This window comes from Lissotriton vulgaris, unplaced genomic scaffold (genome assembly GCF_964263255.1).
Source record: "Lissotriton vulgaris unplaced genomic scaffold, aLisVul1.2 SCAFFOLD_2325, whole genome shotgun sequence".
NCBI lineage: Eukaryota > Metazoa > Chordata > Amphibia > Caudata > Salamandridae > Lissotriton > Lissotriton vulgaris.
In genome coordinates this window covers 254655-266826 of record NW_028254618.1, presented here as the reverse complement: position 1 = coordinate 266826, position 12172 = coordinate 254655, and the positions used below count along the sequence as shown (strand labels likewise).

The window sequence follows — 12172 nt, the reverse complement described above, 5'->3', positions numbered from 1 at the left end:
TGACATCTCCAGTTGCTGCGGGTGGTGGTTTTGTTATGTCCGGGTTCTTGTTTTTGAACATATCCCCCGCTGTGTCTCTACGTTCACTCATGTTAAACATTGTAAATGCTTAATGGAGTTGGACGTTCCGATCCTGGAACCTCTCCTCCCACCTCTTGTTGCTGCCGTTTATCAAAAGAGCCCTCGACACACCGTCAAAATAATTCAGTTCAAAGTTCTAGAGTACCGGACAGTAAAATAGGAAGAAATCCTTGAATGCTGGCTTACCGCTCTTCTTCGTCGCGGATCGCTCAGTCTCTCTTCTGGCTTCTCCTTATGTATATTCCCTTCAAAATCCGGTACAAAAAATTTCTTCTCCCAGATCTTTTTCTGCAAGCAACGAAGGATCACTTTTTCTCCTTCTCGCTCGCAGATGGCGATACACGGCAAGATAATAACCTGGATGATACCATTCAAGCTGACATGGTTTATAAACCATGTTTGTCATTTTGGCATTTATATAATTAGTTTCACTGCTGAGCCCAATCGAGAGAACACCCCATAACAAAGATAATATATGAGGAAATCGTGCCATGGGCGGTTTAAGCCGATACACGGCTAAAAATGTTTCACTATCATTTTTAAGAACAAATTGAAATTGCGTTTGAATAATGTACGTAATTATGGACTTAGAAACCGTTTTGGACATTCCAAGATGGCGCTACCTCATTGAAGCTGTGATGAGTCAGTTTTTCATTTTTGTAACCTATTGTGGTTTTAAAAAATGGCGCGGCGTGATATTCACTATTGACCCACTGACGAAGGGACGCTGTCCCGAAACGCGTTTGCTTGAAAAATAAAAATCTTTGCTGCATTATCTGAGCCCGTGAGTGCTGTTTCTTCGTTCCCAACCCGGCTGGGTATGGGCAAAGGAGATTGGAGCTGCAATTTAATAACGCGGTACACTGCCGCGTTCAACGGCACCCAACACCAAGAGTGACCCACGGTTTCGGTGTATCTGGAGCCTTAATATGTAAATATATATAATATATTTTAAATGAATCATAATGTAGTATTAGAACATGCAGATCATCATTATAATGATTTTTAACATGTTTTCTACCCATGTTTTCTACCTATGTTTCCTTTGATCAATTGGTACATTTTAACTTGGAAAAGGTGATATGGTGATTTTATATCTTCTTATCCAAGTTTCACTGCAATTTGCATTATGCACTGATTTGCACATGTAGATATTTTGCACTAGCACCTTTAGTCCTTCTTTTGGGGCTGTCTGAATTTTAGCGCTTTTCTAAAAAACATTCTTGAGATTTAAGGGCTTTTTATTATGCCATACAGTCATCCGTATTATGTTGTGGTAATGAATTTTAGTATTTTAAATCCTTAAAAATGTGCCTCAGATTTGTGTACATAATATCTTACAATTAAGGATTACCTGTGAAATTTACTATTTATGAATTAGCTATTTAATAGGTTAATAGCTTTTTTACATATTTTTTTTTTATATGATGTCCACGTCGATTATGACTGCACTTTAAGGTATGTTTTCTATGTCTATGCGCTCAAATGACTTGCCTCTGATTGCACCACTCTTTATTTAAACACTGTTATTGGTTCCTAATGTCATGTGAACAAGGCTACAGTGACGTAGCCGAAATGCGCCATGCTGGAGACGATGGGACAATAAAACCACCTTTGCATACTATTTCAGCGTTTTTCGTGGTCTGTACTTGTCTTGACGTTGGCATCCAGGGCCAAGAAGCAGGAGTTGAGATATATATATATATATATATATATATATATATATATAGATATATATATATATATATATATATATATATATATCTATATATATATATATATCCTACTGGTGGTCGCCAGTAGGTATATATAGTTAGGATTTTTTTGAATAGGGATTTCTGAAAATTCTATGTTGAATAACTTTGGCGTTGACAGACGGAATTGGCTGACATTTTCAGGAAAATGGCACATTTTGTTTCTGAGCGTCCCCTGAAAGTTTGGGGCAGTTTCGTCAAGCGGGGGCCGAGAAAAAAGAGGGGTCCCAAAACGTGTTTTTAACATTGAGTTTTCCATAGGGCAGTTGGACTCACTTTGCGCTCGAACGGCTGAATGGATTTCCACAAAACTTGGCAAAATTGTAGGGACTGGTAGCCCGATGTGCCTTTGCTATGTCTCAAGATATGTGCTCCAGTGGATTTTGAGAAATTAACGTTCAAAAAAATATATATATCTGTGACAGCGTCCTGGTTAGCGCCCCGGTTCGCGTACCAGACGCGTAACGGAACTTCGCGAGGAGAAGCGGATTGGCTCTCCGGTGACTCAACATTCTAAACAGTCCGGAGCGGCCGCCATCTTGTCTCTCGGTAGGATCGAGAGACAAGAGGTGGAAATAAACGAAGGGGGAAATTAATGAAAGGGGCAAGGTAGACCCCTCCTGACCCCTAGGATTGATGTGGGGGCTATTAAAGGGCCCCGCGGGGCAAAAAAATAAAATACATTTTTTTCGATTTTTCGCGGTGGAAGCGCTACCCGGTACGTGAACCGGGTAGCTCACCGGTAGCGTAACGGGAGTCCGCCATCTTGTGTTTCGGACGAATTTAGTCACAAGATGGAGGATAAACAATGTTGGGAATGGGTATAAGGGGTCACGGGAGACATATCCTGACCCCCTAGGTTTTCTGAGGGTGGCTGAGGAGGCCCATATATGTAAAAAAAACAACCTTTTTTTCCAATTTACGCACGGTTAGCGCCCGGTCCGCGTACCAGGTAGCGTTCTGGAAAGCCTAACAAGGGGAAAACCAAGGGAAATAGCAAAATAATATTTTAGAGTGCTTTGTGGTAGGGTAGCTCTGAATAGAGCTGTTGTGTTGTGTGGGGGATGTAAGTACCAACATGTAGGTACCAATGAAGAGTCTAAAATTCAATGTACACCGTCTCCTCTGTAGATATTTTGTATGTTCTAATATGGGTTATTTAAATGTAAATGTGTGGAAAAGCACTTCATGCTTTAAAGCAATTGTATTTTTGAACTGATTGTTCTTTCCTCTTAGTCCTCCTCTTTGTTTTTTTTCCCCCACACTCTTCTTCAGCATGATAGTTGATAAATTCTTTCCCTCAAAAAATGTATATACATAAAAAAATTATATTAAATGCATATAAAATATATTTTCCTTTAAAAGAAGAATACATTTTACAGCTTTTGATATTTGCTATTAAAAAACCATCGAAATTCACTGAAAAAACCATAGGTTATAGACCATATATAGTTAGGAATTAGCATTTACAAAACCTTGAAAATTCACTGAAAAAACCATAGGTTATAGACCATATATAGTTAGGAATTAGCATTTACAAAACCTTATTTTACTCACACAAAACCATTGAAATTTGCATATATAGTTAGTTGCACTAACTATATATCGCGCACCCGCAATCCACTGCTGATCATGTCACATATTACATCATTCATGACATGGTCAGTGACATCACTGATGACATCACTGATGACATCTCAAATGACATCTCAAATGACATCACTGATGACATCACTGATGACAACATCCAGTGACTGTATGTTTCTGTAAAGTTAAAATATGTCTTACATATTGAAGAATGAGTGGATGTATAAGTGTCTGGATGAAGGATTTAGTAGGTGCATGACTGACTGTATGAGTGAGTGATTAAATGTGTCTCACTGAGTGCATGGGTTAGTGACTAAACTGTCTTAATGTGTGCATCATTATGTCTGTTGTTCTGTAAACTGCTGCATGTGTTGATCAGTAGCTATATGAGTAACTATATGGGCTATTGATTGGTTGCCCAAGTATTTGTATGGGAGACTGAGTGTGTATGTGGGTGGCTGGGAGGTGTATGACTCTGTGCATAGATGTGTGAGCAGTTGATTCACTAGATGTATGGGTTCAAAAGTGCATGTGGAAACAGCTGTATAGGCGGTTGACTGTGTGCATGAGTGTATTGGTGAGTGAATGGATATCTCAGTGCTACATGTCAAAGTAAGTACATATGTAAAACACAGTACATGTGAGAGTTGACCTATATAAATAACTGTGCATAAGAGCCAGTGAATGTGTGAGTGGCTGTATGGATCATTGTGAACTTGTATCAGGGATTGTATAAGAGAGTAAATATGTGTTAGTATATGTTTGAATAAGTAAGGTGTGTATAACTGTATAGTTGAGGAAATGGAGGTGTGATTGATTCTTTGCATGACTGACTAGGTGTGTGAGTAACTCCATGGATGAGTGACAGTCTGTGAGTGTCTGTTTACACTGAGTGTATCTAAGGTTATATTAGAGTCTGAAGAGGTTCATCATATTATCACATGAATGATGTCATCAGTGATGTGATCAGTAATGTCAAATGAGATGTCATCAGTGATGTCATCAGTGATGTCATTTGAGATGTCATCAGTGATGTCATCAGTGATGTCACTGACCATGTCATGAATGATGTAATATGTGACAGGATCAGCAGTGGATTGCGGGTGCGCGATATATAGTTAGTGCAACTAACTATATATGCGAATTTCAATGGTTTTGTGTGAGTAAAATAAGGTTTTGTAAATGCTAATTCCTAACTATATATGGTCTATAACCTATGGTTTTTTCAGTGAATATATATATATATATATATATTCCGTTTGCCAACACTACCAACATGTACCCCAGCCATCTGTCCTCAGACAGTCACATTCAGCCCCCCAAGATGGTCATTTCCTTGCCAGGACAGGTCATCATCTCCTGCCTCCTCCCTAGTTGGAATCCTGTTCAGGGTTAAGGGCTGTACTCCCTCTGCAAAGTATCTGCTCAAGACTAACCACCGCAACCGTGGGTTGAGTAATCTTTTCAGCCATTCCAGATAAACCTTCCATTGACCCAAGAGGTTTAATCTCCTAGCCCTGGAATCAGCACATACTGATAACTCCGCTGAAGTCCAGTGGACTACATCTTTCTGCCACACATGGACAAAGGGGTCCACAGTCGCCTTCTAAGACATTGCTATTAGGTGTCTAGCGAGTACCAAGGACAAATTGAGAAATACAGATAGCTGCTTTGTCTTCTTAGTCAACACTCCAGTATTAAGTAAGCAGCATGAGTGGTCCTGTGATAGAATAGCAAAATCACATTCTCTAACTGGCATCTAGGGTAGGTGCCCCTGATTCCCACATATATCAACAGGCCTAACCCTTATTATTAAATATTGATAAGTCACCTCTAAGAAGGCCTTATTGCCTATAATGTAGGGCACAATATATTTAAAAGTTGGACATGTAAAGATTCAGTGTTAAATATGTCCTTACTGTAAAAACGTCCTAAATACCTACTTTCACTGTAGCAGGGTTGGATTACCCATAGGAAAGCTTTTGGCTACAATATTAAGTTTAATAAATGACCTCTCCGCCTATGAAACGGCTCTACATTTAATTTTTTGACTTTTTTTATTATTAATTCACAGGTGAAGTTGGATTTGTAATAAATATTTTAAAAACATGTCTTTTAAAAAGTTACCTTTGCCCTGCCTGATGTCCCTGGAAGCTAAATCTACAGGTTTCTGTTGCTGCTGCTACCCAGTAATTAGCATTTAAATAGGCATGAATGCGGTGTAAACTTGCCTTCCAGGATAAGGACAAAAGACCTTAGGTGTTAGGAGGTGTTGTTGTGCCCCTGAAAGTATGGCCTAGGCCCAAGGACTTTATTAACTTCAAAGAGACCTACTCTGTCACAAACAGATGTACTTAACACTAAGACCTGCACCCTCCTTTTGTCTCCTCCGTATCCATCCTGCTCTCCTCCTTCCCACCCAAGCTCCACCCCCAGGCCAGCCTTAATCACAGTGGGCATCTTGTTGACATCAGTGTCTGATCTTGCTGGAGTTTCAAGACCTGCTTGATCAACCATCTGGGGCTTTTCATATAACATTTGGTTCACAGTTCAAAGAAGAGAAACAGAATGGCCAAACAATTTGTGGGTATCCACTGTCTGGTTGCTGACAGCTCATCTATTTTCTACCAGACGGCTGCCTCTGAGTTTGTTGGGGGTACAAGGGCAGCATAAACCTGGATTTTAGTTTGAGATGTGAGAGGACACTAGGATTACCATAGTACAGCCCCCCCCCCAAACAACCAGCCTTTAGAGATCAAGTTTAGTGTGACCAAAGACTTTGGCTATCTCGAAAATGCGCAAAGTGGATAGGGTTAGCCTTTGAACCTTCATCCCATTAGTTAGGGTGTCTCCAGGGGTCCTTCTCGTCCACTAACTTGCGCCAGGCATAAATGTGGCATCTCCAGGCAACCACTTCAGACACTGTTGGACCTGTGGAAGATCAGAAGAGGCCTGAAACTGCCGTCTGAGACATGGGAAGAACCTAGAAGGCTGGACCTGTTCTCCCTCTTGTACTCAGGACAAAAAAGAGGACTCTAAGGGTCATAAAGCTGATTTCCTGTTAAAGCTACAGGGATACAACAAGCTCCAAGAGGTCTTTCTAGCAACTGCCCCGCTGGTCATTGGCAATTAAAGTTGGACTGACTGCCTGCCACATTGAGTCTCTAAATGCTTCTGCTAAGGTTCTAGGGGGCTTTAGAAGTGTACTCCTGTGCTGGATTGGGTCTTAAAGGCCTAAAGTCAGAAGGTAAAATCTTTTACTAGAGCGAACCTGGTTAGTGTATCCGACTTGCACTCATTCACAGTCAGCATCAAATTGTGCCTAGGCCCTGTTCTATCACGACCATTGACAATCAATGGCACTTTATGCTCCTTGGTGCTATTTCTCCAAAATTCGTACCTCCAGTTCGCCTTATTAATTGTTGTCAATTTGGTGACATTGTATTTATTAAATTATACTCTATTTTCTCATTTGTTTGGGGATTTTTGTTTTGCATTTCCACTTAATTACTGTTTTAGTATTGCATAAATTCTTTCCACATTGCCTTTAAGTTGTCGGTCTGCTCAGTGCCATAACTACCAGGGGGTGAGCTCAGGTTTATTTAGTTACCTCAGTGGTTCACCCTTACAAGGATTGTGGCTATTATTTGGTTTAGATGTCTTTTATTGATTTTGTCCACAAAGAGAACAAATGAGCCATTGTGCTCTGCAATCAGAGTGGGGATGATCGGCATATGTTCTTTGAATGCCACTCACTTCAGTTTATTGGACGTTTGTGGAGAAGGTAATAAGTGAAATTCTCTGCCCCAATATAAAAATTAGTCTAATGTTGGTAATGATGGGGGTGGAGGAGAAACCGGTTTCACCCGTATCGAAGTATATGCAGGCCTTATTGTTTTACTTGATTCTTCTCGCCAGGAGAGAATTATGTAAGAAATGAACAGACGCTGTACCGCCATTAGGGAAGGAATGGCTCCAGGTGGTAAAATTCATTTGCAAAATGGACATAGGAGTTCAAAACAGTGCACACTCTGAGATATGGGATGATTTTTTAAATTGAAATGGTACCATCAGATCCTAAAAAGTTTTTGGAGTCCTATGATTACACCTGCGTGGAACTAGCAACCAGGAAACTGGGTGGGCTGATACGCAGGACTATTAAGATATTGCAAACAGCCTGGGGCGGTACAGGTCGGCTGGCTGGCTAGACATTGCAAACTATGGTGGTATGAGGAAAAAAATAAAATAAATTGTGCTCTTCAATCATCGGGTTGTAACCCGGCACATCACTATTACGTGCTTCAGGCCTAAACGACAACAAACTGGGAAAACGAAATACCCACTTCTCCTCCTCAGAAAAGAAAGAAAAAGGACAATCTGATGAAAAAGGAAGTGTTACGGCCCAACAATCAGATCCCATAAGCGGCTAGGTAGCAGAGTTAGCGGTGGTAGGCGTTGGAGGGGGATCCGCCAACCGTAGCAGTCTGGAATATTTGGGACAGGTGAGCTCTGTAAATTCGGATGTCAAGAGTGCAAGGAGGGGCGCCCATAATTTGTGGAATGAAGTCCCGGGGTTGGTTAACGAGAGAACGATCTTCTCCATCCCTTAGATGGACCATAGCTTATAGAGCCAGCCCAATCGTGTAGGGACTGTAGTGGAACCCCAATGTGTGAGGATATTTTGTACTGCTGCGCCTAAAGTTAGCGCCATCTGTTTGCCTCTCCTAGAGCTAAGCGGGAAGGTGATGGCATTGGGGAGGCCCAAGATTTGAAGCTGATTCTCAACCCCCTCAAATAATAACCCAATTTCTTACAATATGCAATTCTGATATCGGAAATCTAGCTTAATTAAAATATATTCCCACTGTCATCTCAATCTTTGGCCTCCTCTTTAATACTTCCTCATTAGTTCTTCATACACACACTTAAAGCCATGTCTGGGGACTTTGACCACCAAACTCAATGGCGATTGTTTTTCACATTCTTACTATTCTTTATTTGTTATCTATCCCTGTTACGCTCATATTTTTCTTTGGACGTGTTAACTAGTAGCAACTCTGCTATCAATCAGTCTCTGCACCAATGTAATCCTAGACCAGAATATTCTGATTCATAATTTAAATTAAACAGAAATAATTGTATATTTAAAAAAGAAAGAAAAAACCTTATCTCAACTACAGGCGTTTTCTTTAAAGTTTAAACCCTCACCAACTGTAACAAGTTGTCTTTCAAATAAATTGGAGATAATCAAGAGTAAAATGTACTATGTAAATGTATACCAAAACACTCTAATCAAACCATTAAACATTACTGACAAAAATCTAGAACCCTCCCTCTATATTTAACTCATCCACATTTCTTTTTCAAATTAGTAGAGAGGAGCTAATAACCCATGTAAAGAATAATGTGGCCAATAAACTGTTCATTTCTCCAGTTAACTTTCTTAAAGTATGTCATTACGCTACACAGATATTCTATCAACAGATATACTTTCTGTCCATGCTCAGGCGTTCTTCATAGCAAGGAACCAAAATTGAGCAGCACTGAGCACTAATTGGTTACTGGTGGGGGAAGAGATGGTTGTATCTCGCACTAGACCAGAGTGGTCTCCATTTATTTATTTTCTGAAATAAGTCCCTCATTTAACATTAAACCCCAGTTTAATGATGGTCTTTCTAAATAAGATTGAGGTGTTAATTGACTAAGATTGGTGTTTGTGACTTGCTTGTTTTAGCAAATGGATGGTGCCCATCTATTGTGGCACTGTGGATAAAAAACAATGGACTGGAATAGGACTTACAGCAATTATTAGTGTCTGTGATTATTTCAAGCATCACACTGCTTCTGGTTGCATTAATGACGTCCTCTTCTCAGCTCCTAGGGCCTGACTAATGTCACTTGCTGGAAGGCTTTTAAGTAATTATTTGCACTTCCCCAGGAAATTAAGAACACGCCTACAATAATGTACAGTGTTTTTCTAATGTTATCGATGCACACACATTAACTTGGGTAAGTGTTAAATTAGGAAATATCACTTCTGTTAAATAATACGTAGCACTCTATTTTTTTGTAATGATACTCATGCACCAGTGAGGCATTGCTCACCTCTCAATGCTGTGTGAATAGATTACAAAACAATTGTGCTGCTTGGAATTCTTCTTCACTGACTGAAACTATGTGACTTCAATATTCACGGATCCGAATCATTTCCACATTGTGACTTGTTCTTTCATTTGCTTTTTGTCAGAATGGATCTGCTTTTTCCAAGTTGAAAGGAACTCTGACGGCACAAGAGAGTCCACGATGGGTAAGATCACCACGATGAACATTGTTATACTTATTCATTTTTTTAAGTTTAACTGGTATCCTGGAGTCTATGTCCTTACACTGCCCAAAAACAATAGAGACATTGCAGACGATGTGTTTAAAATCCTATATCTGCCTTGCCACAGTGCCTATGATCTCGAGTTATAGTTGTTTATTACAGAATGTAGATGCTAAAGCAGCAACTCACCTTTGTGCCACTCAATTGTTTTACTTGAAATTAGAAAAGTCTGTCTGTGGCTCCAAATTAATTAACATTTTCAGTGGTTTCCCCTTCAGTTTGATCCAGCTAAAGAGTCACCATCTTCCCCCCGAAGCTAGCCTTCGAACTGTATTTCTTTAATATCTGAAAAAGACCCCAGCTTGCAAATTGTCTAAAATAAAAAATGTTAGTGGAACATCTTGTAGTAAAGAAAAAGTTGCAGTCTATTGGGTATAAATAGATGTATATCTGCTTCAAAAGAACTTATTGATCTACGGTGCCTTGGTACACCAAGGTGTAAACATCACCTAATTTATGTTTTGGCAGTTTTTTTGGCTCCCCTACTAGACTCAACCAAGAACTAGAGCAGGTTGTCTTACAGGGAAAATATGACATTTTCCAGTTTGCAGTGCTTCTGCATCCTGAAAGGTGAATGGCCATAATGCAGTTCTGACATGTATTCATCTTACCATAGTGGTTGGTTTATAATCTATTCAGATGTACCCCTGCAGAAGTCAGTATGTTGTCAAGTTTTTCAGTCCAGTGGAATGTTGCACTTAGTTTGTTCCTGGCTGTGGGCCTTTTAGAAATAGATCGGTACCATCTTCATGAACACATCCTTGTAATTTCTTATTGAGAGCTCTCTCTTGGAGTGGGGGAATGTTTCAGAATGGATGGGGTAACTAGAGGATAATCTTTGGCAGTGGTATGAAGGTGTGTTAATTGCCACTGCTGGGCTTTGATTCTTACATAGAGTCACACAATTTGAAAAATTTCCCATTTCCCGACCCTTCTTGGGGTGCACAGGGCAGAAAGAGGCTAGTGGATCTTGACCGTGGTGGTTGAGGTCACTAGCCACTGGTGTCCTAAAGCTGTCTTACTATGACTCAGTAAAACTGGGTTGTACCAAGTACAACCCTTTCCATACTTGACTCTGAGTAGTGAGGGTGATCACCAGAAGGCTTCTCTGGGAGTTAATGTGGGTGGCATGAGCTTAGAAGATAACAATCAATTAAGTCATAATAACTTTAGTACCCAGCCCAGTGCTTGTCATTTGAAGAAAAGAAAGTACTTTTTAATTACATAGCACTAAATACCACAATTTAAATTCAGTATGCAGGACAGTGGTGTTGATGCAGTTATCCTTGTGGTGCTACACCAACTGATTTTCTTATGCAAATCCACCTGGGATCATCAAGGGATAGTTTCACCTTTTTAGCAATTAGGGCAGAAGCTTGAATCTGGCTCAAGTGCAGTTTTAAATACACACGAGTCAAATGCTCACATTTTTCACGTTGTGCGAAAGTTCTTACTCCTAGTGGTGTAGTGGATAATTCGTTAGTCTCTTTCCTGTGGCCTACTCGGCTGCCTAGTAGGCCAAGCAGAGCCCTTGTCTTGATATGTGAAGCCACCCAGCTCAGTACAGCAATGGACTGTGAACATGGTGCTTGCACAAAGGTTCAGGCTCTACTGCTGTGCCTCCTTTCGGACAGAGTATGGGGATTAGCCCCAACTGGGCTATGTGGCTGAAACAAGTACAGGCCCCAAGTGGACTGACTCAGTTGCCAGAGCTGTTGTAGTCTGCATCTGATTGGTGCAGTCACTACATCAGTTCTGGTCTTGTCTTGCCTGATGCAGGCAGTTGCAGCCCCTATCAGACCGATGTAGTCACCTCAGCAGATGTAGATCCGAAGCAGACTATTTGAGCCACAATGGCAGATGGAACCCCGAACGATCCTAGACTGTCGAGAATCTTCTCTGATGGACAAGGGGAATCCTCTGTCAAACTGGTTGCTCCTAACTTAGTGCTCAGATAGTTGGCTTCTTCTGGATGGGACTTGTTCCATAGGATATGCTGAGTTTCTCCTCCTGATCAGACTCTCAAGCTGTAGGCCTAGGCAGACAGGCAGGTAATTGCAGTCCCACCCCTCATCCTACCATCAACCAAATAGCAGTGCTCAGGAAGAACTAATCGGCAGCCCGAGTCCTCATGGAATTTCTTAAGGTAGCCCTGTCTCCATCCACCAGGATTTGTAAGGAGAAAAGGGAGGGAGCCCTTGACGCCAAAGGAATAGGGTTCAACTCAACCGTGTTGCAAAAAAAGTGTTTCCTTTGGAATGCACTTAAGACTCAATAGATATTGTGATCTATACACTCACATGCTAGCCTCATTAATACACATTCAAGTTCTCACCACTCTTATGAGAGAAATATAATTATAAAC

At 40.6% G+C, this 12172-nt stretch overlaps 1 protein-coding gene across 2 annotated transcripts in view; it reads left to right on the top strand.

Annotated features, from left to right (window-relative positions):
- The window catches only part of FKTN (fukutin), a 171482-nt gene that overhangs the window by 43217 nt on the left and 116093 nt on the right, over positions 1-12172 (top strand). For both annotated transcript variants that reach the window (XR_015307228.1, XM_086951704.1), the window contains exon 3: positions 9670-9729. Coding sequence is in view for 1 of the 2 variants with exons in the window: in XM_086951704.1 (XP_086807830.1) it covers positions 9670-9729 (60 nt within the window). In the remaining variant the exon portion in view is untranslated. The remainder of the gene's footprint in view (positions 1-9669; positions 9730-12172) is intronic.